Consider the following 27953-nt stretch of genomic DNA (forward strand, 5'->3'; position numbering starts at 1 on the left):
AAAAAGGGCAACAAAAACTGGCCCGCCCCTCTAGAGCTTCTTCACTGTGATCTCAAGTTGGGACATGCTTCACCCTGTGACACATTGGATGCCTATACCTCCCAGTGCCTAACAAATGGCTGAGAGTTTTCCCAGACTTAATGACCAAGTTGGAATACAAAGGTATTCAGCTAAGTAACAACTTTCTGGTAGACAGTGCAGTTCACCTGAGAGAAACAGCTATTCTGCGGCTGGCAGGCTTCTTCCAGGAGGAAACTCAGCACTAGTCATTTGCATGGATGCATCTCAGAAGTGAAGTCAAAATAGCTGTTTTTACCTTGAGCTGTTCATTTCCAACTGATTTGCGTTTACTCTCAACTGTGTGACCATGAGTGTTACCTCAAACCTTTCACTAGACAGCAGTCTTTATTAATCACAGGTTTATTACCCCATTCATGACTTAAGCATGCAGTAAAAAAAAAAAACACACACACAAAAAAAACCACAACAACAACAAACCTAGGATGGATGCAAGTCACTGCTAGATGCTTTAGCACTGGCACAGGAGAGGGGCAGGGGAAGGGCCTGCAGGACGGAGCAGGCACGGGCAGGCCCAGCCCAACTACTGCGCTGACTGCCCAAAAACCACTCGGCTCCCCGCCCGCCCCCGAGCGGTACCGGTGAGGCACGAACGACGCCTGAGGCACCACCGGCGCCCAGCGGGCCGCGGGGGCCGCCGCACCCACAGCCCGAGTTTCTTTTCGCGGAAAACCCACGGGTGGAAGCGCCGCGGACACGGCGGGGAGGCGCCCCCTGGCGGAGGCCGCCGCCGCCCCGGGTCTGGTCCCCAGTGCTGCGGTTGGGGGCGGCTGCCCCGACGGGCAAGCGCCCCTCCCGCGACCACCGCCGGCGCCTCGGCAGGGCGGCGCGGCCCGATGGGGTGGAGGCGGGAGGCGCCCACCCTCCTCCATCCCTCCTTCCCTCCCCCCCCCCCGCCCCACCCCGCCGGGCGGGCCCTCCCCCAAGAGGGCGGCGGCGGGGACGGTGGGGCGGACCCGGCAGCAGAGCGAGGGTGAGCCCGGCCCGCGGGGTAGACCCCGAGCCCGGCCCCGCTCTCACCGTACGCGCTGGGTGCCGGGTCCGGCTGGAAAGCGAAGTGCGCCGCGGGCCGGCAAGGCGCGGCCGGCAGCGAGGGCAGGCGGCTCCAGAGCCCGCCACGGCTGCGCGCCGCCGCCCCGGAGGCGAGCGCCCCGCGCAGCGCCAGCCCCGCCGCCGCCATCGCCGCCGCTGTCAGGGGCCGCCGCGGCCGCCGCGCATTCTAAAGAGGCGGGGACCTGGGCGGCCTTTCTGAGTGGCCAGCGGCGGGCGGCGGACTGGCCAATCAGAAGCCGCCCTGCGGTGGGTGGAGGGGTGGGAGGGGAGCGAAAGGGCATGCTGTGCGTGCGCGAGAGACGCGCGAGAGACACGCGGTCAGGGCGCGGGGCTGGCGGGGGCGGGGCTGCGTGCTCGGCACGCGGGGGCGTGAAGCACGCGCGGAGGGCGGGAGCGGGAGGTGCGCGTGCGCGGGCATGGCGGGGGCCGGGGCGGGGGCGGGCGCGGCGGTTCCTTGGGGGCGGCCGCGTAGCGGCAGCGCCGGGTGCGGGGCTGGGCTGGGCCGGGCCGGGCCGGCGGCTGCGCTGCCGCTGACAGCGCTGTGCGCGGCGCGGGGCGCCGAGGCTCCCCTCCCACTCGGTGCTGTCACAGCCGTGGCTGAAGCAAAAGTCTTCAGGTTTCCCCTTAAACGTTTTCTTCTCTTCCGCTGAAATTTTCATTTTGCCATCCCGACATCGAAGAATATTGAACAAATGTCTGAAATCCTCAAATTCTGCCCCAGCAGATGGCCCAGAGGAATAAAAAGAATTAATAGGCCTGCACATGTTGCCTGTTCCCTGTGTCTCTCAAACCACCTCTCAACAGCACATCCAACCTCCCTCAGTCTTATTTTTAATAATTGTGGTAGTGTGCGCCTCCCCGTCCCACCCATCTGAAGCAATAGCCACCGGTGGTGGTTGTGATGGCCACATCTGGGTTAAGCTGGAATTTGGGGAGGCAGGTAGCACCGCCGCAGCAGCTGGGGGCCGTGCATCTTGGTGAGCAGTTGAGGGCTGGCGGGGCATGCGCCGACCGAGACAAGGGCTGGAGTGCGGGTATGGCTGTGGTGGGAGCCCGGGCCCCCCCGAGCAGTCTGCACGGCAGCAGCCTGCACGCCGGCATCTCCCGTGAGAGGGGAGGCTGCTCCTCGAGGCTGAGAGATTCCTTGCTGCAACAGGTACTTGGCAAGCGCTAAGCGTCATAAAGGATTGATTGTGCACATATAATCCTTTAGATATGAACCGTTGACCAAGTCTGGGACTAAGTCTGGATCAAGCCACACCTAAACTTCCCTCTGAGAAGGAGTTCAGAAAGCAAGGGGCTCCTTTCTGAACCTCGGGACTCAGTGGGAGGTTTTGTCTAACCGTGTCCTCTATGCAGTAAAAAATCACGTGTCCCTTGCCATCCAATCTTGTTAAACCACTGTCACATTTACCACTAAACTTTGTTAAACTGAAGCTTTCTGTCAATAAACACGTTGCTACTTCTTTCTTACAAGTGGAGTGCATCACTCCATTTTGTGACATTGTCTAAGGCCTTTCTGTTTCCAAACACTCTTCCTCATACTTTCATTACATTATATTGGTTTTTTGCGATTGAAATGATGGTCTTTCATATGTACGTATTTTCCATCTCAGATTTTATGAAAAGTTCTTTCTAATGTTCTCTTTACCAAAGTGACCACCTCACATTCCTTCTTCAGCTGCTGCCATCACCCAGGTGAATCTCCTTGCTCTGCTTTTGCAGCCGTTCTTCCTCCAAATGTCTATCATTGTCACCTTTCAGTTACCCCCACATCAATCCTTTCCCTTTTAACAGTTTCACATCTTGTCCGTGCACATGCTTTTCCATCAACCCCTTTCATGCAACCTCCAACACATATGACAAGCCTCTTTGAGTTGCTCTTCCTCGTCTGTGTTGATAATTGTCTGTAAGACTGACCACACTGGATAGCATTTGTACTCTGCTCCAGGAATTCTTAACTCCAAAACCTTGCCTCAAAGAAAAAGATTAGAAACCGGAGTGATGTATATTTGGCATGATCTCTTTCAAATGAGAGGGCTCATGTGTAACCCCATCTAAATAAGACCTTGTTTTAAACACTGGAATAGGAGTTCTCATGTCTAATATGAAATATTTAGCACTATTACATTTAGACAGTCTTTTTCTCTGAGTTCCAAGCCATTACTGAATATCTCTGTTCATGACCACAGGACTATTTCAGTGAAGAATGTTTCATTAAGTGTTGCGTGAAAAAATATTTTTTTTTCATATTGATTTTGAATTTCTTAATTGTTGGGATTTATGCAAGATAAAAGGCTTAATCCTACTGCTAAGTGAGGAGACCAGTCACTTGCCCTTTATCCTTAGAGACTGCTGACAAAGCACTCAAGATCATGGGATCAAACAAGTTCTTCTAACATATCCCAGTATATCCATTGGAAACAAAATACTGATGAGCTTCTAAAGGGGGCAAGATTTGTAATAAACAATAGAAAAACAATCTTTTCAATGAAAGAGGAGCATAAATGTCAAATGTTAATATTGTTTCCAACTCCACTGGAAAGCAAAGCATAAATACTTGAGAAATGTTAGTACATAGCAAACATTAAACATTATAACCATCAAATGATATATAACCACTTCTTTGTATGTCTAATAGTATAAGAGATTACAGATGTTCAAGTTTATTATTCAAATAATTGTGTTTCTTTCAGTAAGCAATGTATTTGAGTAGGAAGAATTTAGCTATATTGCACTACATATATATATATATATATATATATATATATCTCGTCGTGGCCGGATCTGCAGAACTTACAAATGAAGACAGATAGTTTAGAAAGGTATTACTTTACTTGTAAGTCTGTCATCTGTTATTAATGTCAGTTGTTGGACCTGTGAATTGCTAAACTCAAACTATAAACTATGAGATATATTCAGTTTATGTACAGTTGGTATACATGCTGTATTATTTATAAAATGTGGCAATAACCTTGGTCAGGTATTTCAGGAGATACTTCAGTTTTCAGCACAAGCAGTGAAAGGAGACTCCTTGCTGTCTTATTTCAGTGACTGCTGTCTCCTCTGGTGATACATGGAACTTCAAAAGGAAAAGATGGTTGTGCAGCCGTCTTGGAGAGGAAGTTATGGCATTTATGATGGAAGGGTGGAAAGAAGAAATACCTTCAGTAAGACCTGCTATTTAGACCTAGGTGAGAGAGAAAAAGTTGTCTGGAGAAGCGGCTTGCCACCTACATTATTATTTCCATTTGAATACAAAGGTGTTTTGACTACATGGTCTTGGGAATTTGTACTGGTACTAAAAAGGGAAATGGGCAATCAAAGAGGTTTATCCAAATGTAATTTGGCTGACCGATATGTTAGCAAAGATGAGTCCTATCATTCATGTCTTTCCAGCTCCGATGGGGTAACAATTATATCCACATTGTTCCTGGTATATGTTATGGTATTCCAGCAACTTCAATTAAATTTTGAAGACAGCTTTCTCATTTGAAAGTTGTTCAGTCACTTAGGGCCACTTGTGTTAAATCTATACGCCAGGCTTCTAAGAGCTGAAATCAGCTGCGTTCTCCATCTGTGTGTATTAGTTATTATGCACGTCCTTAGTGTTGTTGACAACCATTAGAAAACTCTGGCAGCCATTTCTATTATTTCTGAATAATCATGCAGAGGAATTCATGAGGATCTGATGATGACTGCAGACCCTACTGACATGGACCAGATTATGCCCATGTTTATGCCAGCATTAATCAGATGTAACTGTTGTTACCATGTTGTTATCTCAGAATGACATGGATCTAATTGTGAGCAAATTGTGAGTATTGGGCTCTGACGTGAGCATATGGCTCCATGCCTATTATTCTACTCCAAAATCTCTCCAAATTTGTGTATAGCTTGCAGCTGAACCTTAGACTACTGAAGTTTCCACATCTCCCAGTAGGTGCTGCATTATTTAAATTACATCTCTGTAGCTGATGAGGCATCCAGATGATTTCTGTTGCATTCCTTGAAGAATAGTTTCACTGTTGTTTTCTTGTCAATTCTGTCACCCTGTAGTGTTGCTGTAAGTTTTCCTCACTGCTCTGTGGTTCATTGAAGAAATTTTGTAGCATGTTCGCCACCCCAACACTTGACGAGCTGATTCACCCCCTCTTATAGGAGCTGCTAGTAAGCACTCTTGTCACACTAATACTATGTCTTGACACTACAGCCATTCCCTTGCTGTCTTCTCTCTTCCTCCTACCCTAATTATGATTGGCTTCATCCTTCTTTTTCTGTAATTTATTGGTACTTTGGAACTGGTTTCTCCCCTGTCCCTGCTTCCACACTCACAGTAACGGGTTATTTTGCTGGTTAGGGACAGTCATCTCTTTCTTGGGTACATATAACTGAGAAATTGTTTTCTAAAATGCACTGTGGAAGGAGAAGATGTAGTTTTTGGCCTGGCTGTCATTATAAACAGTCCTGTGAAGATTAGACGTGTGAACAGAAAAGGCAGTTTTACCCCTAGGAACAAGTAAGACAAAAAACAAGTCTTACCCCTAGGAACAAGAGCAGAGTAGCAACGGTTTTGAACAAAGGGACTTAGAAGTGAATGGTTTCATCTTAGATAGCGTAAATGCCAGGGACCATTCTGCAGTTTAGCAGAGAAATTATTATTTTAGACTTTGATAAAAAGCAGACCAGCGGCGCTGCATCTGGAGCCAGCCAAGTTGTAGTCTCTCTGGCAGAGAACAGGAAAAGAATGAAAAGAAGTTTTAATGGAGTAGTTTTGTACTCATTTGCACCTAGGGCCAGAAATCATCCAGTTAATTCTGCCATATCACCCACCTCTATGTTAAGGCAGTGCTTCCCACTCAGTCCAGAATAGTAATTGTGGCTTTCATTTCCAATTGCTTTTTAGATTTTAAAACACTTCACCAGAATGATCACACTCGAGTTAAAGACAATCCTATTTTTAAATGATACAAGTAATTCCTAACATTAAGTGTAACAATGCTAGAAACAGCAGTGTCTATCCGCAGATACATTATTCACTTTTTTTTTATAAGATGTTTCAGTGTTTCATAATTATGGGAAGAGAATCCCACTCTCCTCTGTCTAATTCAATCAGTTTTAATTGCTTTGAAACCACAGAGTATATTTTAACTCTTATTTTCTACTGTGACGCGATCTAGAAATACCTGTATAGGGAAATTATTTCTAATAGTTGACAGCTCATAATTCAAATGCAAAAAATGTCATAATGAAATCCAGTTTGTACAAGGAATAAGGACCACATTCTTATCTTGAGGATAATTAAATATAGGAACAATTTACCTGAGAACATCACTTCCATTCTTCAAATATAAATAGATTTCTTTGTAGAAGATGTACTATAGCTCAAAAAAAAGTTATGATCTTAATACAAAAACTACTGGGTGAGGTCATACTGAAGTAATCATATAAATACCTTCCAGTTTTAAAATACCTGTTGTTTTTTCACTAGTAAATGGGAATTACTATTTAACTAATCAGGAAAGTATGCCAAAAAATCTCAACCAATCGATTCAGAAACAAGTGGAGAGATGGATTCTTCATATATATATATGCAACTGACATTATAAACAGTGTTCAAAAAGCAAATATACAGCAGTCCTGTATTCAGGATTCTTGAGGTAAAACATATCCATCCAGCAGATCATGTATAAAACAGGCTGGATGTCTCTCTGATATTTCACTTATATATTACAGTATATTGGTCAGTTTTCATGCCTGCCTATAGTACAGTTGTGTTTAGTGGAAGTTAAAAAAGGAGAAAAAAAAGGTATGATGGCTCAACTCATGCCAGAAACACACTGAGCCAGAGCCTCACTGTTTCCCCATAGTTAGTCATTCCCCTAAAGCACAGTGTGGGTCACATGTCTGTTTACATGAGCTACCTTTATGAAGCATTTTGTCCTCTGTAGGTAAGTCACAAGCATAGTTACACATTATTGCTACTATTATTTTTATTAGAGGACAATCTGCTTATTTTATTCAGACTGATAGCATTAGCTCTGATTTAAACAATAATAAGCTGTAAACCTTATCTCATCGTGTGTACAGATAGAAGTGTGTTACAAAAGGAGATAGAAAGGAAAACCCACTGTCCATGAATTATCTTTTGTTCAAAGATACAGATTTATTCAGTGTACTTGGATTTAAGTAATGGTCTTGTGATCTAAAGAAATCACCTTTGGATCACATGAGTTCCCTACAGATTTCCACAACATTCTGCCTGCCACTGGCAGGTACTGCTCTAGAGATAACCACGTACAAGGCAACACGTCACACAGGTTTAAATAAGTGTTTAAGATTCCATTCAGCTTGCCACAGACTGACCTTGTACTGCTGATCAGAGTGGGAGCTATGATCAGTTACAAAAGATAGCAAATCTCACCCCATAACATTAATAGTAATTTCTGTAAATTAAACATACAGAATTTATACTCTAGCAGCAAGTAAACAAGTAAAAATCACATTCCTGTTGTACATACGTAAATTTTAGACTTACAAGTATGGAAACATCAATTTGTCCATTTCTTGAACCAATATCAATAGCCAGAGAGGCAATACTGCATGGGTCAGTGCAGTATCCAGGCCCGCATTCCATTGCTCTCAAACATGAGAAGACTGAAAGTAACTGTATTCAGGGTGTGACTAACCAAAGCTACCCAAAACTAGATCATATTCTAGGCACACCTATGCTACTAACTTCATAAAAGCAAAACCACACACTCAGCTGTCGTTCTCCTAAATTTAATCCAAATGGCATGTTTTTTTTTTTTTTCCTTCTGCGTACGTCTCCCTTCTAGTCTGACCATATTTGCAGTTAGAAGATGTTCTCAGTATTTTTTTCGTATCGGAACATATTCAGATTCTAATGCTGCAGTCAGTGTGGCATGGGTGTCTGCACCAATGCAGTCACCCACCTGCAGCCATCTTTAAATAAGGTAGTCGGTTGTAGTATTTCTTACTACATTTTATCTTTATTACATTTTATCTTTATCCAGTCTATTTTCTTCATCCCAGCAAAAAATGCGTAGGAGCATTTTTAATTTTAATGTAAAAGAGTGTACTCTTCTATATGCTCTTTTGACTAAAGATTTTCATCACCGCAGAGTACCTGCAGATTCTGTTGGTTACCACTCAAAGCAGGAAAGCTTAACACTTGTACAATTTGTATGGCTCTTGGGAAATTTAAGATTGGCTCAATATTTTTCTGCCTGATTCAAAACAACGACTTGTTTGTGGCCATGCTGTACGTTGTTTCTTTCTAATTGTTATATAAAGAATTGTTTAAAGTAGACATATGACAAACTTCCGCCTAATTTTAATTTAGACAAACAGAATATCTTGTAGCGAGTTTTCAGAGCACCAATAGGCAGCACAGGCATTTGATCACAGAATCACGGAGTGGTCAGAGTTGGAAGGGACCTCTGGAGATCATCTAGTCCAGCCCCCTGCTAAAGCAGCTTCACCCAGAGCAGGCGGCACAGAAATGCATCCAGGCAGGTTTTGAATGTCTGCAGAGAAGGAGACTCCCTGGCCTCTCTCGGCAGCCCATTCCAGTGCTTTTTCAACCTTACAGTGAAAAAGTTCTTCCTCATATTCAGATGGAACTTCTTGTGTTGCAGTTTGTGCCCGTTGCCCCTTGTCCTGTCCTGGGCACCACTGCAAGGAGCCTGGCCCCGTCCTCTGGACACTCGCCCTTAAGGTATCTGTAGACATTGACCAGATCCCCTCCCAGTCTTCTCCTCTCCAGGCTACACAGCCCCGGCTCTCTCAGCCTTTCCTCACAAGGGAGATGCTCCAGTCCCCTCACCATCTTCATAGCCCCCTGCTGGGCCCTCTCCAGCAGTTCCCTGTCTCCCGTGAACTGGGGAGCCCAGAACTGGACATGGGCTCCAGGTGCAGCCTCACCAGGGCAAGCAGAGATGGAGGATCATCTCTCTCGAGCTGCTGGCCACGCTGCTCCCAATGCCCCCCAGGGTCCCATGGGCCTTCTTGGCCACCGGGACACACAGCTGGCTCATGGGCAGCTTGCTGTCCCCCAGAACCCCCAGGCCCTTCTCCGCAGAGCTGCCTTCCAGCAGGTCACCCCTGGCCTGTGCTGGTGCATGGGGTTGTCCCTCCCCAGGTGCAGGACCTTACACTTGCCTTTGTTGAGCTTCATCAGGTTCCTCTCCTCCCAGCTCTCCAGCCTGCCCAGGTGTCACTGAATGGCAGCGCAGCCTCCTGGTGTGTCAGCCACTCCTCCCAGCTTTGTACCATCAGCAAACCTGCTGAGGGTGCGCTCTGTCCCTCCATCCAGGTCATGAATAAATTGAACCAGACTGGACCCAGTACTGACCCCTGGGGCACACCACTAGCTACAGGCCTCCAGCTGGATTCTGTGCTGCTGATCACAACCCTCTGAGCAATGCCAATCAGCCAGTTCCCAGTCCACCTCACTGTGCACTGGTGTAACCCACACTTCCTGAGCTTACCTGTGATGATGTTATGGGAGACAGGGCCAAAAGCCTTTCTGAGGTCAAGGCAGACAACATCCACTGCTCTCCCCTCATCTACCCAGGCAGTCACTCCATCCTAGAAGGCTGTTCGGTTGGTCAGGCATGATTTCCCCTGGGTGAATCCATGTTGACTATTCCTGATAGCCTTCTTTTCCCCCGTATGCTTTGAGATGACCTCCAGGATGAGCTGTTCCATCACCTTTCCAGGGACAGAGGTGAGGCTGACTGGCCTGTAGTTCCCTGAGTCCTGCTTCCTGGCCTGTTTGGGGACTGGAGTGACATTTTCTTTCTTCCAGTCCTCAGGCACCTCTCCTGTCCTCCGTGACCGCTCAAAGATGATGGAGATTGGCTTAGCAATAACATCTGCCAGCTCCTTCAGCACTCGGGGTTGCATCCCATCGGGGTGCATAGATTTGTGGGTGTCAGTTTCACTTAAGTGATCCTGAACATGATCCTCCTCAACCAGGAGGAAGTCTTCCTTTCTCCAGACTTCCTCTTGCCTCCAGGGTCTGGGATTCCTGAGGGCCAGCCTTGGCAGTAAAGACTGAAGCAAAGGCGGCGTTCAGTAACTCCACCTTTTCTGTGTCCTTTGTTACGAGGCACCTACCTCATTCAGCAGTGGGCCCACATTTTCCCTAGTCGTTCTTTTCCTACTGATGTACTTGAAGAAGCCCTTTTGGCTGCCCTTGACCTCCCTCACCAGCTTTAATTCCAGACAGACCTGAGCCTTCCTCATCACCTCCATGCATGTTCTGACAACGTTCCTGTATTCCTTCCAAGCATCCTGTCCCTTTTTCCATATCCCGTAAAATATTTTTTTTTGGCTTCTTCCAGAAGCTCCTTGCTCATCCATGCAGACCTCCTGCCCCCTTCACTTGATTTCTTACCCATTGGGCTGCACCTATTTTGAAGAAGTGATGCTTGAATACTAGCCAGCTCTCTTGGACCCCCCCTACCTTCTAGGGCCCTAACCCATGGGATTTCTCCAAGTATGTCCTTGAAGAGGCCAAAGTTAGCTCTCTTGAAGTCTAGGGTTGCAATTCTACTTGTTCCTCTGCTTCCCCCACACAGTATCCTGAACTCCACCATCTCATGGTCACTGCAGTCAAGGATTATCTAACACCAAGAACTTAGACTAAGTTAGGCGCTCACTTAATTAGGATCTTACTGAAAGTCAGTAATATTAATTCACATTTTGATTCACAACCTTAATCTTTCTTTATATTTAAATAAATATATCAACAATACAGTTGTCTTACTGATTTGCAATTTTTCGCATACACCATTAGGTGGCAGGGAACAATAGAGATTTACTTGATGAAGTGTCATACATATGTTGAAATACAGATCTGTCAGATTGTTCTCTCCACCCTTTCTGAATCAGAATTATTTCCTCCTGTGACCTGTCAAGTGCTTTGTCTAGTGAATTATTAAATGACTTACCATCAGGGCTCACTGCTTTCATCAAGACCCAGATTTCATTTCTGTGCAATCCTTTTGCCAAAGGAGAAAGAAAACAAGGCATATTCATCCTACTGGGAGTTCTATAAACATGAAATCTCACCACAGTTGTATCTCTAATTCTAACCTCTACTTCTGCTTCTAGTTGGGCTAATTCTGACCGCTGGGAGTAGCCCCTAGGCCAGGCTAATTCCAGCAGGGATTGGTGGGAGGCAAGAAACTTTATTACTCTTTTGGGAGCCTCAATTCTAAACTGATTGTAAGAGCTAGGCTTTTGTCTGGGTCCAGCTATAAATAAGGACACTTTATATAGCATAGGTACAAGAAGATTGAAGTGATGGCCTTTAGATACCCACTCTGACAGACAAGTGGATGCGTGTGAAAAGATAGGGAATTCATACTGCCAGCATCATTTCTTTCTCTAAATCTAGGTCACTACTGATTTTAGAGTTGCAGTGGATGTCACAGGTGAGAGGGTAGGTGGCAGGAATCACAAAGCAAGACTTGTCTGCTTGATAACTCACTTGATTATTGATGTATGTGAAGTTAGTTCTGCTACTAGTGACTCTGTAGGAGTTAAGGATGCCTATGCCCAGCATTCCCCAGAGACATAGAATTAAGTCCCTGACAGAAGTAGTCCTGAAGAGGCTTATTCCCTCAAACTCTTCTAGTACTGTTGGTAGGAACAGTGCCACAGATACTGTCACAAGTGCCTAACTGGAAATTCCCAGTGTAGATTTTTCCATATGTTTATGTAATAAACTCATGCCAAAGAAAGAATGAGACAGCTGCAGTTTGCCATACCCATTTTTTAAGCTCACACTTGAAAGGAGGAAAAGCACAGGAGGGACATTTTGTTGATTTATTATTGACTAGTCTGATACGCAGAGAACTTCAGCTTAATGCAGTTTTAACATGACTGAGTGAGTAACAGTAGGGAGGCTGAAATGCGTGATTCACAGAAAAATACGTGGTGGCAACTCACAGAACTCCTACAGTGTGTCTCTTTTGTCCCAGGCAATTGCATCTGGAAGCAAGGAGTTCTTTGTTCCACTTCAGCCCCAGCATTGCTTGAGAACACTGACAGTAACCACAGAAAGTGTAATCTCAGTATTTGTGAGGTCTGCATGTCTGCTTGGGTTGGATTCAGTATTTTTCATTTTAGTCCCTGAGTTTCAGTCACTGTGTTGTATCCACCCAGTCCAGTCATAGGCAATCCTGTGGGAAATGGTGTATCTGAATGGGAATTTTCAATAGTTAAAAATCCCAAACCAAATAATAATGATGGTACTACAAGAGAACTTAAGCAACAGATTCTATTAACTTGGATTGCAGAAAGTCAGATTCCTTCCAAACAGAAATGCTTGCTGCCTGTGTACATCACAGTCCCGTGGCCACCATAGCTGTTGGTATAAAAGGTGGATCATCTTCAGCAGTCATTTGTTTTCTTCACAAATAACTCATAGATACAGATTTCAGAAAGCTGTCAAACAGGATTGAAGCTAATTCAGCACGCTGTCAGCCTTAGCATCTGACAGCAGTCTTTGTACTCCAAAGGGTTTGGTCTCCCAGTCAATCAGTAGGTCACCCTACCCTATTTCTACCGTGTAACTTTGCAGATTATGGATATCCCAGGAAAGATGTAGCATAGCCCTGGAGATCATGGGAGAGGAGCTGCAGTGTAAGGAAACTGAACTTGGACCATGTGTGAAACCAAACAAATTACATTTTTTTCTGGTGCATTGTGAGCTGCTAAGTAGTCAAAAAACATTGTCTTTGAAAGACTTGATGTAAAACAGGAGTCACTAAGGAAGTGTGTTTCTCTGAGGTGCTTGTGTTCAGTCTGTGGCACTGTCCAGGCTCTCTGAAGGACGGGCTGCTGGGAACAGGTAGGTGTCATGCAAGGCAATATGCAGTGCAAGCTGTGTGCACATTATAATTTGCCCCTGGAGTACACAGCAGCTGTGACCCCTGGCTTGGATTTCACATGAAGTGTTCTCTGCTTGTAAATACTAATGATGCTGCTACGCTCTCACTAGCCTGGTGTCTGACAGTACATTGGTTAACGCTGTTGACTGGATCTGGGGCAGAGGTGATGTACTTACCCTTGTAGAAAAGGGAGGAATAATCATAAAAGATCAAGCTGATTACTTATATTGTGCCTTATGTTGTTAAAACCATGGATAAGTAGTATGAAATATTTATATCTCCAGAAAGGAAAGGTCTTTTCAGTCTGATTCACATGTGGGCTACCATATCACTGAATCTAGAGAAGGCTTTATCTGTTATCAAGCTGTTTTTCACATGATGTTCTTGAAAGCTGGAGAGGGGCTTTTTATAAGGGCATGTAGTGATAGGACCAAGGGGGAGTGGCTTTACACTGAAAAAGGGTACATTTAGATTCAATATACAGAAGGAATTCTTCACTATGAGGGTGGTGAGACACTGGCACAGGCTGCCCAGAGCAGCTGTGGATGCCCCATCCCTGGGAGTGCTCAGGGCCAGGCTGGATGGGGCTTGGAGCAACCTGGTCTGGTGGAAGGTGTCCCTGCCCATGGCAGAGGGTTGGAACTAGATAATCTTTAAGGTCCCTTCCAACCCAAACCATTCTATGATTCTATGATTCTTCATGGTTGTATCAGAAATGCAAAGATCCTGCAGATTTCCATTTGTGCCTTTGGTCCTTTCATTGTTTTACAATCAGATGTGGAAGTCTGCCCCAGAAGGGGATAAACATGTTCTGAGATACTGTCATATTTTGAGAATGCAAGGACCTAAACAAGATGCAGTCTCACTGGACCCTCCTTAGAAGTTAAAGTTGTTTGCAAGAGTAGTCACAAACATTTTTTTGATTTCTCACAAGCTGTGTCCAAGAAGACAAAGTTCAGCCCCCTTTGCAGGATTTTGTATGTTCCATCTGCTTTCTGGGGTGGATGTAATAAAGACAAAAAAATGAAAATTATCTTCTTCAGCACAAAAACCTTTTTGCGATTTTTTAAATTGCTATTAACTTTTATTGATATTCTGCCTCAGCTCTTTTTACGAAGGTCATCAAACAGTTTGGTTTGGTTTTTCTTGAACTGTCTAGGTAATAAACTTTAAATTTGTACTTCCAGTACTCTCTTTGAGGAGTCCCCAGTAAACTAAAACATATTTAGAAAGCAAAGAAGGGACAGCATTTCACTGTAAGATAGGAGGAAAACCCTTGGTCTGAGCTAACACATTAATGCATGAAAGAGTTTCCTTTGAAAGGGGGATCTCAGGCAGGACAGTAGAAGCTGGTGAGCTGGAGAAACCAAAAAATCCAGGAGAACAGCAGGACAAAGTGTATTTCCTAGGCATATGATGACTCTGTGAAGACTCTGCTCTGTACCATCTTGCTCTTTCTTCTGTGCTAGGCACCCAGAAATTAGATTAGTGGAAAGAAAGAAGTGTGCTTTCTTAGTACACTTTTCTTAGCATACTGAGAAGGTGATAACAAGAAGTAGGATGAGATAGAAAACAGGAGTGGTTTTGTTCAGGTCTGCAAGATACTGGGATGATTTACATTGCAGTGGATGAATGCCTAGGGTTGTTTTCCTTCAAATGTGCCAAGAGATGGTACAAGACCTACTGATGGTTTCATATGTACTGTCAAAGCTACTGCCTACGACTGCAAACATTCAGCTTCTTGTGAAAGACTATTACAGACAAGACCAAAGGAAAAACTACTCTTGCAAGCAATGTTCTACCTGCCCAAAACAAACAACAGCAAGGGTGGTTTGTGTAGCAATTTGTAGGAGGAGGTCTGTGGATTTTCATCCTTTCTTTAAGGCTGGGATCTAGGAAAAGAACCTGAAGGGTAAGAGAGGAAGAAGGATGCAGTTGCAAAACAAACAAAAAAAACCCCTAACTGATAGAGAAGAATAAGTTGAGAAATTAATTTGCAGTAATGGAAAGGCATGTGAAAAAGCAGGCAGATGATGGAATGGCAAAAGAGAAAATTAGGGAAGCCAGTTGCAACAGAGGAGAGGAAAGTATCATTGAGATAGCTAAGAGATGGAGCCTACGACAGAGCAATGATGCAGTATGTGACACAATGACATTGAACAGGAAGCAAAATGACCTCCAGGTGACGGAAGTAACAGATGGGAGCAAATCTGAGATTCACCTCTGTACAGAGAGATTCATCCTGACTCAAGCAGATCAAGTGAACATAATGTTAGGTCATCAGTCAAAAAAAAGAGAATAAGATATGGACCAGAAGGTGAAAACTATCAGAGTAGGGATGGAAGGAGGGGCTGACAGAGGCAGATGCATAGGGGACACAACTTGTCTATAAAACCCTTGGGTGAACACCTTAGAGTGAGAAAAGCTAGTTGGACTGAATGACAATATTGGTACAAGAAAGAATGTGCGTACATTGTCATTAATACAATGGCATTAAGAATCTAGAACTGGAATTAGAAAGTTCCTGACCATCAGATCAGGAGGCTGTAGGTGCTGTCCCATTAGGAACATAGCATGCAAACACATCCTAGATTATCTTCAGGTGGAGCTGATCAAGTCTGGGAATGTAATCATACACAAGATTGATATCCACAATGAGAGAGACTAGATTGGATGTTGTAGGAGGACCTTCCTAGTCCCTGCCCTAATCTTATTTTCCTAATAATGATGCTGTTGACTCATGTATATTGACCAGGACAGGTGCAGACAGACAAATATTTGCCTCACTTTCCAAGCCAACTGGATGCCACCCACCTCTGGTATCTGTAGAGCTGGAGTGGCCCAGGGCAGTGCCTACACTGTCAAATCTGTGCAAATACATGACTTCCAGATCTGAACTGGCTTGCTTTTGCCTAACTTGGAGTGTGGGCGAGGGAGTCCACACCTATCCGTACACCCTCAGAGGGCTGTGCAGGGCTCACATTTGGTGCTTCAGAGTAGTGCAAAAACTACTTAATTAGGGGTGCAGGGACTCTACAAGCTGATGTAGCAGGGCTGAGGGGATGCCAGATCCCAGAAGAAACACAGCAGTGACATCTACTAATCCAGGGTGCCCCAGCAGTGCACACAGAAGCCGTGTGCACCATCTCTCTGGTCACTTCTGGCAGACTACAAGTCTGATTCACCAACATTGTGTATGACATGTCACTAGTAATGACAACTTACTCTTTGATTGCCCTCCCAGTTGTGCTGAGTTCCTAGACAACACTGCACAGCGAAGATGATGCCACTGTTCCTCCTAGAGCATCCCTTCCTTGTCTGTCATCATACTTCGCATCATGCTTCTGAAAGTTGCATTCCTCCTCAACAAATGTACAACCTCCTGCTCATGCTGCGGTGACCACAGCCATCTACTGCATCAAGTAATGTTCCAGTGCACTGACTGGTTTTTGTATATTTGGAAGCAAATGTTTGTATATTATATATTACAGGCCTATGACAGATCTTTTTTAATTGCTATTAGGATGCTGGTAGGGAAAGATTGTTAGGCCCTTTACTGCATGGTCATCTGCATAAACAAAATCTTCATTCTGCACATTCCTCTCCTGTCATCCTGACTGCTGTCTCAACCACATTATATTTACATTTTGCCATCCTAGTAAACACCTATGCTTATGTGAGTGTGCATGGCTCACAGTTTCCGCTGTGACTGAAATGTGACCATTCCCACGCTACTTGAAGCTTTGTATTCTTGGCTTCTGAGATACCTGCTAGCAGATAGCTGTGACCATGTCTTCCTTTGATGAAGAAGTTCTTATCTTAGGTGAGATGTGGAGTGCTTCATCTTGCAACATTTCTGCTACCCCCCCAGGCAAAGAGAGAGACAGAGAGAGCACACAGGAAGAATGACAACTTGTACTTTCAAAATCACAGCCTCACCTAGGACAACAGTTGATAACAAGCCCAAGCAAAACTGAACTACTGACTCACCCTCCCCTCTTCTGGCCCCCTGGAAAAGATTGAGGATTTCTGTACTGGCTTCAGTGAAATCCTTTTTTGTCATTAAAAGAATTGGAGCTTCTTTAGCCTATACCTTTATCACAGAAACTGGTTTCCAGGTTTTTTTTCCCTGAGTTAAACTGCCTTTATCAGTGGACCTGTGATGGAAATAAGTGGCAAATATTTCCATGTGTAACTAAATTAACATGAAGTGCAGCACCGCATTTTTCACATATCTGAACGCTACAGTATTTGGCTCAGCTGCAAGTACAATTACATCTAAGACTGAGATTGTAACTTGCAAGTGCTTTCTAGCAAAAGTGAAGTTTTAGGCTTTGAATGAAATACCTTTGTTTCTACAAAAAAAAAAGTAATAAAGGCATTCCATAGGAAAAAAACACAGAAATATTTATGTAGATAAGGACACAGATATGAGTGTGATGTCCCATGTGACTTTGACATCTGGTATTACTTGGGCAAAATAGATGAATGTTTTCTCAGAGAATGGTGTATTTTCTGGGCAGATAAAATAATCACTGAATTATCTTTGTTTCCAAGCATATGTCAGATATCTGTGGTTTATTAGAAATACGCATTTAGCTGGAAGCATAAGTCTAAAGCCTACTGGTCAAAAGAAGATCAGGACTGCAAAGCCAGGCATGCTAATATTAGAAGATGTTAAAGTTAATATTGCATGTGCAAACTAGATCCAGACCACTTCTGTAGAGGTGGGATTAATCTCAGTTTTGCCATCTGAAAGTTAAGCAGTGACTCTCAGATGCTCAGGTAGGCTCCTTAGCTATATGAGTATATGAGTAGGCAGAGATCAAGTACTTCGTAGTGTGATTCATCCCAACCTAAGACAGTTGTCAAAGAGAAGGGAGGCAGACCTCCCTTGGAGCGTGCTCATCTCTCTGTGCCCTAGAGAGGGTGCAAGTGACTTGCTTACAAGGTGGATCTCACCATAGCAAATGGCATGTTATTTTTGCCACAGGATCACTGTCTTAGTGCTTACTAAATCTTACTCTTCAGTACCTTCTATTTTTATCCTTTCCCTGTAGTGTGTAGGCCTCTGCATTATTTTAGCGTGGTATTGAATATACCACAGAACACAGGATTATTCATTTTCAGTGCAACTTTCTAAGATGCTGAGGTATAGCATTTGTTAGCTTTTTACAAACACTGATTAGTATCTTCAAAGATGTGTCACAAAAAGAGGCAATACTGTTATGACTTCTTTTTACAAAGGAGAAATGAAAGTGGCAAGATTAAAGCCATGGAAATCTTCCTTGCGCTTTGGGTGCGGACAAACCGATTTTTCAGTGCTTACAGCACTACACATCATTGTGAAAGTGTGAGATGCAGTTTGTTGTGGCCTGGATTGCAGCTGTGAGAGCCTACTGACTTCACAAACCATGCTTCCCCAGTGCCTGCGTTTGTCACTATGAAAAGCAAAGAACTGTTGTTCCAGTTAACACTGTTAGTAGCAGCTTTATTCTGGGACACATAGTGCTCTGGAGTGCCTGGAATAATGCCACTTGACTTTACATGGTTGCCCCAAAGTCTGTAAGGTGTTATTCATCCAACATAACCGTAAGTGCATTGCTTCTGTCACTGTAGACCTATTTTAATCCGGGTTCTGCAATGTCGATGCTGTAATGAAAGCAGCTAAGCCACAGCAGACAGCAGCCTCCCCCATTGCACAGTCATAACGAATTTCCACAGCACACGCCATGCTTTGCTCCAAGTAAGGTAGGGAGTCCTGAGGGGAAGCCACAAGAGTTTGTAATCGGGTCATTAAAAGAGCTTATGATAATATTCAGAAGGAGGCTAGAGTAAGGTTTCACATTTTCTTTTTTTTGATCTTGCAAATACAAGTTTCTGTTAGCAACTTAAAAAAATTGTCATATAGTATTTTGAAAGAAATCAGCAACTGGGAAAACAGAGACAGAGGTGTCTCTGACTGAAAGCTCTGCCTGGGCCATCAGCCGTGCTAGGTGCTTTATCTGGCAGGTCTCCATCGGCTGAGCTCGCGTTCCAGGTGGTGGCAATACTGGCATCCCCTGGGCACTAGAGGGGGACGGATACACACACTTTGCTGGTGGATTTTACGGGCAGAGAAAGTGATTCTGCTTCTGGTTTCAATTCCAGAAGCTAAGGGAAGTAGTGACAAACTGACAAACCTTCCTCTCCTCCTTGTTTTTTTTCTCTTTTTTAGTCTTTCTCTCTTTCTTTCTTTCTTCTTTTTTTGTTTTTGTTGTTGTTGTTGTTGTTTGTTTGTTTGTTTGTTTGTTTGTTTGTTTTGTTCTGTTCTGTTTTTTGGTGGGGGTGGGAATTTTTCCTTATCTTCCTCTTACCTTGTGTTCATTTCTGTCTCTGCTTCTCCTTTCCAACACATTATTTCCCTTGGTGCTTAAAGGCTGTCTTGTGCTGTGCCTTTCCTCCTTCCAGAGAGAGCTTCTGCTTCCACTCCTAACCCCTGCTCATGATCCCTCACCTCTCCTGTTCCTGCCTGCCTCTTGTACCTTCACAGCCTCCACCTTCATGTGCAGCATAATTATATTAGATACAGATCCTCACTGTGTCTTCAGCAAGACAATAGTATCTCAGCCCCTTTGATCAGGATATCAAACAAATGATTATTAACATTCATGCTTTCCCTGTGATCAGGTCTGTGAGACAGGGAATGTGAGACAGGTTACACAGAGCTTTAGCTCAAGGTTGTTGAATTTTTTAATTGCATATGTACTAAAAAAGATGTGTTTTGTTAAAGACCTGTTGAAGGAGTGAATCTTGCATTCAGAGCACAATAAGGTGAGGTGTGACACATGAGTATCAGATCTTGTGGGAGTTTCCTTTGAAGCATAGTATTTGCCTTCATGGTAGAAGGTAACATTGTCTTGAAAACCCAAGATGTTGACCATGATCTTCACTATGGAGTGCTAGGCATTTTTTTCAGACAGCTAGTTGCATAGAGATCCATCAGGCTAAAAGATTAGTCAGCAAATGTAGCAGTCTTCCAGGTGAGCCAAACCATGGGATTGTTGGCATTGTGCCCTCCAATTCAAAGAAAGCTGAACTGAAGCCATTCTATGCCTTGAAGATAAAGTCAAAGACCTTGAAGGAGATTTTGATGAGAAGTAAAGCTGTGAGCAGAGACTGTCTGATGTGCCCTCAGTAGCCTGAAATTCAGGTTACTGAATCGTGAACTTGTCCTGGGTTCAGGTTGTTGTTGGGTCACTGATCTGGCCTTTGGCTTTCTGGACAGTACACAGAAATTAGTGCTATTATTAAGCTGCTTGTGACCCCCATTCTGCTTTTTCGATCTCCCTTTTTGCTCCTGTCTCTAACTATCCACGACTGTTTCTCATTTTACATGCTTTCTGTACTTTTTTACCTCTATCCAAAATTCCTCACTGTTCCCACTGAGCTAAGGATGTTTCTTCCCCTCTCTGCTCCCTTCGCAACAGCAGTGGGAGCACTGAGATCAGAGCTGGGACCTTCCCATTCTCATTGCAGAAGCTGCTGCATGTGTAAGGCCATCTGGTCCTCTCCTGCAGCCCTGGCCTGTGCTGCACTGCCACCTCTGCAAGTGGAGCATTTGTAGTAGCCAGAAGGTCAAAGCTGTTAGGACTTGGGGGGTGCTTGAGAAACTCATATGTCTGCTACCATATAATGTTGTCGATACCAACTGTACGAACACGATTTTTGGATGAATACTGCTTGGGTAGGTCTTTAGAAGAACAGACAAAAAGCAAATCTCTGGAACTGATGTTTTCATTCACTAACGAAGAACTAACCATGGAATATGCTGTTACCACACACTGCTTCATCTGTGGCAGTACTATTGAACCATTTTAACAAAAACCTACTGAAAAATGGTAGCCTGAAGGCTTTCCATGGAAAACATCAGTCCAAAAAGTTTAATTTCTGACAGGTTTGGTTAGCTTGTAACATAGGAAGGTGAATTGTGTTTACTGTAAATTTTGTTATTCCATGATCACTGGTACCTGGGGGCTTAGTTGGTTTGTCTTGTTTGGTGTTTGCTTTTTTCCCCTTATTTTTACAATTTATTTCTCAGTTACCCAAGTGGGGAAAAAATACGTGGTATTTAGTCAAAAACTGGTAGGTAGTAAACTGTTCTTATTATTTAAACATTTTTCCTTGATTGACTTTCATTTAAAGTCTTTTGAACATCCATCTCTGTATGTAAATATGTGTTGATGTGTGTGTGTATCCAGCTTGCTTTATTGCATCTTTTTTCTTCTCACAGAATCCTTATTGTTCATGATATACTCGTCCTTAAATCTATGGTTGGACTTTATGATCTTAAAGGTCTTTTCCAACATAAATGATTGTATGATTCTGTATGTGAGTTCTTTTTCTTAAGATTTTAGCTTGACTAGTTAAGGAAGCATGGGTCAAACTATCATGCTCTTTGTCCTCCTGCCTGTCTATCTGCCTGTCAGTCCCCATTTGGTGAATTTGAGCCCCCTTGCCAAACAAAACTAGATTGGACCCTCTACTGAAAATCTCAGAAATTAATTCCTTTAAGTTCCATGGAAACTACTGGGAGAGGAATGGGACAGGAAAGAGATACAAATAGCTTCCCTTACTGCAGCTGAAGTATAGGCTCAACTTTTTTTTTTATCCTGACAGATGACCAGTCAGCACACACACAGCTTGGCGCCAGCCCAAACACATGCTGCCTCTTCTCCAGCCAGACAAACAGGAGACAGCGAGATGTGGGGCATGCCATAGCACACTTGGAGGTGGAGACATGGAACTCTTGCAGTGAGAGATGGAGGAACAGATTGTACGCACCTATAGGAAACCATATTTCAGCATTTCTGCTGTCCAAGGAACACCTGTCTGGAGGGAAGTGAGGGTAACTGTAAAAGGGTGCAGGGAGAGCTAAAGGGGAAAGGTCTTAAATATGTAGGAAACTGGGCTACATCATTTCTACTGCTTATGGCATAACACAGTAGCTTTCAGCCTTTGTTATTCCCATCCTGGAAAGAATCCTGAACAATGGCCTTTGTCTAGTCAACAAATTTTTGAATCACATTGTTTAGTTTCTTAGTCAGAGGACTTTGTGAATAATGGGAGAGGTATTTAATGCCCATAGTTTCCTGCAAGACTTAGAAAAGGAACCTATAAGATGGGGGTCCACAAACTACGGCCCGTGGGCCGGGTACGGCCCCCCAGGGTCCTCAATCCAGCCCCCAGTATTTACAGACCCCCCCGCCAGGGGTTGGGGGGGGAAACCAAGCAGCCGCAGATGGCCTGCTGCCACTTCATCCGCGCTGGCCCCCTGGTTAAAAAGTTTGAGGACCCCTGCTGTAAGAAATCAGTTGGTGAGGGGGAGCTCCATCAAGCAATTACAGCCAAGGGCTAGGGTTCTCAGTGGAACAGAAAAGGGACTGGGATCAAGGGATGCCATCCCAGATAAAGGAAGGATTTATAGTGATTTTACCATTAATCAGCCTTTTATGTATCTATTCATCTTCAATTAATGATGCACTGAATAGAATTTACCACTGCCCCTTTTCCTGAAAGCAAAAACTTCTGGAAAGCCAAAAGCATATAGTACAGTTTTAAACAGCTATAGAAATGCTCTCTAAAAATAATACAGTTGAACTTAGCACAACTGGAAAGTATGCTGGTGCTCCTAGACACTCTGAATACATTAGACTAAAGGTTTTTGAAAGCACACAGAATAATGAAATGCCTGGATTTCTCTGCTTTTAATTCTCAAATGTTACAAAATTACTTTGTCATTCAAAAATGTATGTGGCTTACAAAGTTGCATCAATGATTCGTTTGAAATGTGTTTAGCTCATAAAATCCTCTCATCTCTTCAAACACATGTATTTGAGAGCACAGGTGTAATCAGTTTTCAAACCCAGTCAGGCTTGATATATAGGGTTTCTAGAAGGAATACATTTAGGGTCACCTCTCCTAGGATGGGCCTGAAGAAGAGCTCTTCAATAGCGTCTGCATCAATGTCTTGAAGAGAGGCAATTAGCTGAAGAATCCAAGCAAACCTGCCTAGATTTCTATGGAACATTGTTGAGATATACTCCATCAAGGCTTGCTGAGCTTCCTGTTGCAGCGTTTGTATGTACGGGAGACACTTTAGGACATGGCATCCTGTCAAAACAAAAAGTAAAATAATAAATCTTGAGTAAACAATTTTGTTCTATGCCCTCTGTAATGATGGGTGTCTGGCTTTCTACTTTCTGTAGAAAATAAAATCTTTCTAAATATACTTTTTGGAAAGAAGATATGCATAGTTCAATAATTTGAAGGAACGTTGAGCAGCAGTGTAAACACATTGGAATCTAGCCCATTATATTAAGTCCAGCTTTGAACCAGTAACAGGAGGTAACTTGGACGCAGTACAGATGGAGAAGAAGCTTTATAGTGTTGTCTACCCACCAAATGATGCTAAGACTGTAGTCTGAGTAGGTGGAAATATTCCAGCTCTAATCTAAAATAGGTAGGTAACATCAGGAAGATGGAGGCGGTGGTTTGGAGCGGCGAGCAGGCTGGCACTCTGAAGACACGTTTCCAGTCTACCCAGCCCCATCTCCCTCCTGTTGTTGCCTCTGATTGCTAAACTAAGCTGGGGCACTATGCTTCACCATGATGTCTAGATATCTTCATTTACAGTCTAAAAAGAGTGTTGAGGTGCTCTGTGAGGTGTATCGCGACCCACAGGGGGAGGATAGATAATTGGATTTTCCGGTTTTGTGCTCCCTTTTCTCAGCCATTTCTGAAGAGGCAAAGGTCTCTGCCTTACGGAGTTATGGTCCTGAGCCTCAGTCGTGTCTCCCATAGCACGTGACTTCAAACCTGCTGGCTCACTGAGGTCTTTGTGGATGCCAGGGCTCAGTTCAAAGGACACCCCATGTTCATCCTTTGCCTCTGGTGGGATTGCCTTGTCATGTAGCTGTCAGCAACCCGTTGCCTCCTGTCCTCACCATCTGAAGATAACACCATGTTTTCTTTTCTAGAATTTCTGCGACCTGGACAGGGGTAGGATGAATTTCCAGGTTTTGACTTCTGCCTCTCCTGCCTCCCATGTCTTACTTTAACCTGTCTATCTACCAGCACACACTCCAGGCCTGTTTAACATCTTTTACAGTGACTGACTCCATACCTCCCTGGGATGGATCTGAATAGCTCAGACCGGGCAGGGAGTGTTTCGTACAGGATCATTTGTTTAAAAGTGTAGGAGGTTCTGCCTTCTTGCCTAGTGCCCTGTACTAGGGCAAAACTAACCTGGTTGGGTTTTTTTTTCAGTCTGTGGTTGGCTGCCCTTTGTCACTTGTCAGCAGTTCTCTTTTCCCTAGACATCACTGCCAGTAGAGAAGAAGCCTCAGCAAAGCCTGCAACCAGGCTAGCCAGAAATGAAGGGTTTGGAAAAGTCTCCTTCTCCCTGAGGATTGCCACCAGCTGCAACCTGTGAAGATGGTGTCAAGTGCTGGATTTTTCATGGAAAGGAAATTGTCATTATACAGAAAGGATTCTGTATATTCAGGATGAAATTGCAATTGCTTATATCCCTTCAAATTTGCTTGATATCTGCATTTGGTCTTCTTTTGTATGTAATAAAACACTGGTCTTAATCTAAAAATAATGAGAAACTTCTAGGTCTGAGGTCTTTTGTAATAATATTCAGTCAACCACATGTTTCCATCTGAGTTGTAAAACTTTTAAAAGTGTCTTTTTCAACAGAAGTCCTGTCACAACCTTTATGGAGTTTAATATATATGTCTTCATAAATATAGATGAGTATGGCACTGACAGAATAAGAGTGCTGTTTTTCACAGTTCCCGTCTCCTCACTGCGCAGTTCCCGTTGCTTCTCAGACAGTTGTCAAAAGTAGCAAGAGCAGTTTCACCTCGCTCTGTGCTGTTCATGCGTGGTGGGATAGTCCTACCTGCTCCTTCCTTCGACTCACTGTGTCCTCGAGAAGGCCTTGCAGCTGGACCCTTCACCCGTACACACTGTGACCTCTCCAAAGCCACCTAGCCAAAGCACCCGCACCCCTGTGAAGAGCCGGGATGGCAATTATCTTCTGGAGAGTCTGGGTTCAGTTGATGCAAGGCTGCCTATTTCTTCATAGGAGCTGGGTGCACTTCTTCGCAGGCTCTTGCTAACCCACATATGGTCAACCCGTCACCCAGCTCGAGCCTCCCGCACAGAAGTACTGTGCAGATCGTGCTTTAGTGGGAGGACCTACATTCCATGCTGCCTGCCACTCTGTCCCCAAAGGGATGGTTTTATCAGAGTAAGTACAATCCCTATGCTACAAGAGACCACTTAGGGCAGAAGCAAAGCTCTGTCGTACTTGTGTGTCATGTTTCTTGCTAAAGTGCTGGCCGCTGGCCTAGCTGTGCTGCTACAGGTGCATTTCTGGCCACCCTGTTGAACTCCAACTCATAACCCAGCTCTGGGCTGCTCCATGCCTGGGTTTTCCCCATTGTCTCAGGCAGTTTTGGTGGTCCTAACAGGAACAGAATATTCAGGGTGGGAGCCCACACAAGGTACTCCATGATCCAGGAGAGGACTAAGCATTGTTGCTGCTGGTGGCTGCCTAAAATCCTGTTAGAACTGAGGCCTGCAAAATATTAAGATTTGGCCAAACGTCAAGCCGAAACTCAGAAGACAGCTGAAAATGCACTGCATGTATGTAGAAAACATTTTCTGAGTTTGGTGGCAAGTGTTCAAAGATTATTAAGAATAGTAATTGTGAAATGACAGCTGTACAGATCTGTCTGCAGCAAAACAGGTAGTGGAAGTGTGGTTTGGGCGGTGTATAAGCCCTGAGTACCTGTTTCGGCCCAGAGTTAGTTTGTGACCGTTTCATCTAGGTTTAACTGAAGTCCTCCCAGCTGCCTTCTGCTGCCTTCTGCAGCCCGTGGAGAAAGGCACCTCCAGAGAGCAGGGTCGTCCCACCTAGGAACTAAAAAGTCCTCCTGTAACTCCAGCCAGTGTCTGCAGACAGCATGAAGGGCTGCTGGGCCTCTACACGGCACCCCGGGGAAACAGCAGGCATTAGAAGGCACGAATCCAGAGTATAATGCTGCTTCTGCTGCTTTCTCCTTATGTGAAAATCACATTTTATCCACAGAGATGATAAAAATGCCTGCTAGTTAAACTGTGTAAGCTGCTGCGGATGAGGGATTCTCCTCTCATCATCACCCTGGATATAGCTGGTGGTTTCTTTCAGCCTGATTTTATTGTGAAAAAAAACTGAGAAACTAACCTGCACTGAAACAAACTCTACTGTTGTGATGCTGCAGCATAGACGCACAAGACAATACAAAGCATCTGGATGACATTACATCTCAAGAATCAGAATCTGAATCCTATTGGAAACAAATATCAACTCACTACAGCCTTTGAGCAGCCTATGAACCTTATTCACCACAAGAAATATCATGGAACAAGTGAAGTATCCAAGTATCCTTTTGGTGTAGTCCCAAGTATAGCACACTGCTGACAGTGCAGCCGACAGCAGTGATTGCTCTGGAAGGAGTCAGAGATCGGAGCCAGAGCAGACTGGAGTCAATAAGTCTTTCCATTTACTTTAGCGGACTTAGAGGCTGGCTTCTAATGACTCATTCCGTAGTGCTGACCTAGGCAACCTTCCTTCCTAATGAGGCTGAACTTGGCACCAGAAGTGAGAGGACGCAATCACTAGTCTGAGTGTGCTCCACAACTGCTGTCCCAGGCTTTGACTGTAGAGATACTAAATAAAGAAAATAAAATGAAATAAATAAATTAATGCTGTCTAACCTCAGGGCAGTATCCTTTTGCCTCATTGATGAAAATCAGGTGATATAAGTTATTTTATCTTCTCCAGTGTTCTTCCTACAGAGGAATTCTTTGTTTAAATACTTCAGTTACTCACATCATGTACCCATGTACCATCTCTCCTTTGCTGTACTACGGGTGAGGCTGCTGCATTGCCTTTGATCTGGAAATCAGTTTGAAGTGGCACGGTTAAACCTTTATTACTTAAAATTTATCAAATAGAAGCTGGTTTGGCTTACAGTGGGTAACCTACTGCACATATCCAAGGAACCTAAAGAAGCTACTTCAGGCAGAAAATCATTAAATTGTGGAATATAGGGTTTTGAGAACATTTAGCTATATTCATAGAAAAGAGTAAAACTAAGCAGTTGTCTATATGTAAATGAAAATGCCAAATGTCCTTCTAGGCACATGATAATCTGTGTCATTTCCAGGAGGACTTACCAGAATTAAAAAGAATAATTCCTTTAAGATAGGCATATTCTTTTGCACTTATGTCCAGATCCCAGAACTTCCACAATAAATTCTTCATCTTCTGAACTTCTGCTGAAGACGCTTGCAGGGATGAGCTGCCCAGATCATTGTTAGCTGTCAAAGACTGATTGAGGAGGATTTTTTTCAATAAACTAGGGGCTGAAATCTCTTTCAGGTCAAAATCCACCCCTTCCTGTGCCATGCCCAGGACAAAAAGAGGGGCCCAGTTCTGCTGTATGAGGACAAGCTGATCCTCCCAAGGCACGTTATAAAAAGAAGGCAAGTTTCTAATAAAAGTTAAAGTCTTCAAGAGCACTTCAGAAGCCCTTCTGCACGTGGCTTCTGGCGTTTTCAGGACAACTCTTCTCCTGTACGTACAAGAGCAGCCCTTGCTTCGTGTGGAGTGGTAGGGACCACTGTACTGCTGGTGCCACTTGGTCTCGCTTCCATGCTCTCTGTTAAGGATCTGGTACAGGATGCTGTTAGCACGATGTGTCTCACTCTGACATTTCCCAAATTTCGCAGCTGAGATCTCAGCAGCCATAGAGCCAGAGTTCCCTGTGGCAGGGAAGCACGCGTGGAGCTATGCATCAA

The 27953-nt window shown here is 44.2% G+C and overlaps 2 protein-coding genes across 3 annotated transcripts in view; both read right to left on the minus strand.

Moving 5' to 3' along the window:
- The window catches only part of BCKDHB (branched chain keto acid dehydrogenase E1 subunit beta), a 132012-nt gene extending 130701 nt beyond the window's left edge, over positions 1-1311 (minus strand). Inside the window, exon 1 of one of the 2 annotated variants that reach the window (XM_080388130.1) lies at positions 1099-1311. In XM_080388130.1, coding sequence (XP_080244256.1) covers positions 1099-1258 — 160 coding nt within the window. In that variant the 5' untranslated portion in view covers positions 1259-1311. Of the gene's footprint in view, positions 1-498; positions 934-1098 lie in introns of those variants that run through there. The other variant, XM_080388131.1, reaches the window with a different exon arrangement.
- Positions 1312-1658: 347 nt separating this feature from the next.
- On the minus strand, positions 1659-27939 carry LOC308064155 (nuclear receptor subfamily 0 group B member 2-like). The gene is made up of 2 exons (XM_080388151.1): positions 27330-27939; positions 1659-23210 (listed from the first exon to the last, which is right to left on the minus strand). The coding sequence occupies exons 1-2, from the start codon at positions 27901-27903 to the stop codon at positions 22957-22959; spliced, it is 828 nt and encodes a 275-aa protein (XP_080244277.1). The 5' UTR covers positions 27904-27939; the 3' UTR covers positions 1659-22956.
- Between the last annotated feature and the right edge of the window lie 14 nt (positions 27940-27953).

The sequence above is a fragment of the Falco punctatus genome (assembly GCF_963210335.1).
Source record: "Falco punctatus genome assembly, chromosome: 5".
NCBI lineage: Eukaryota > Metazoa > Chordata > Aves > Falconiformes > Falconidae > Falco > Falco punctatus.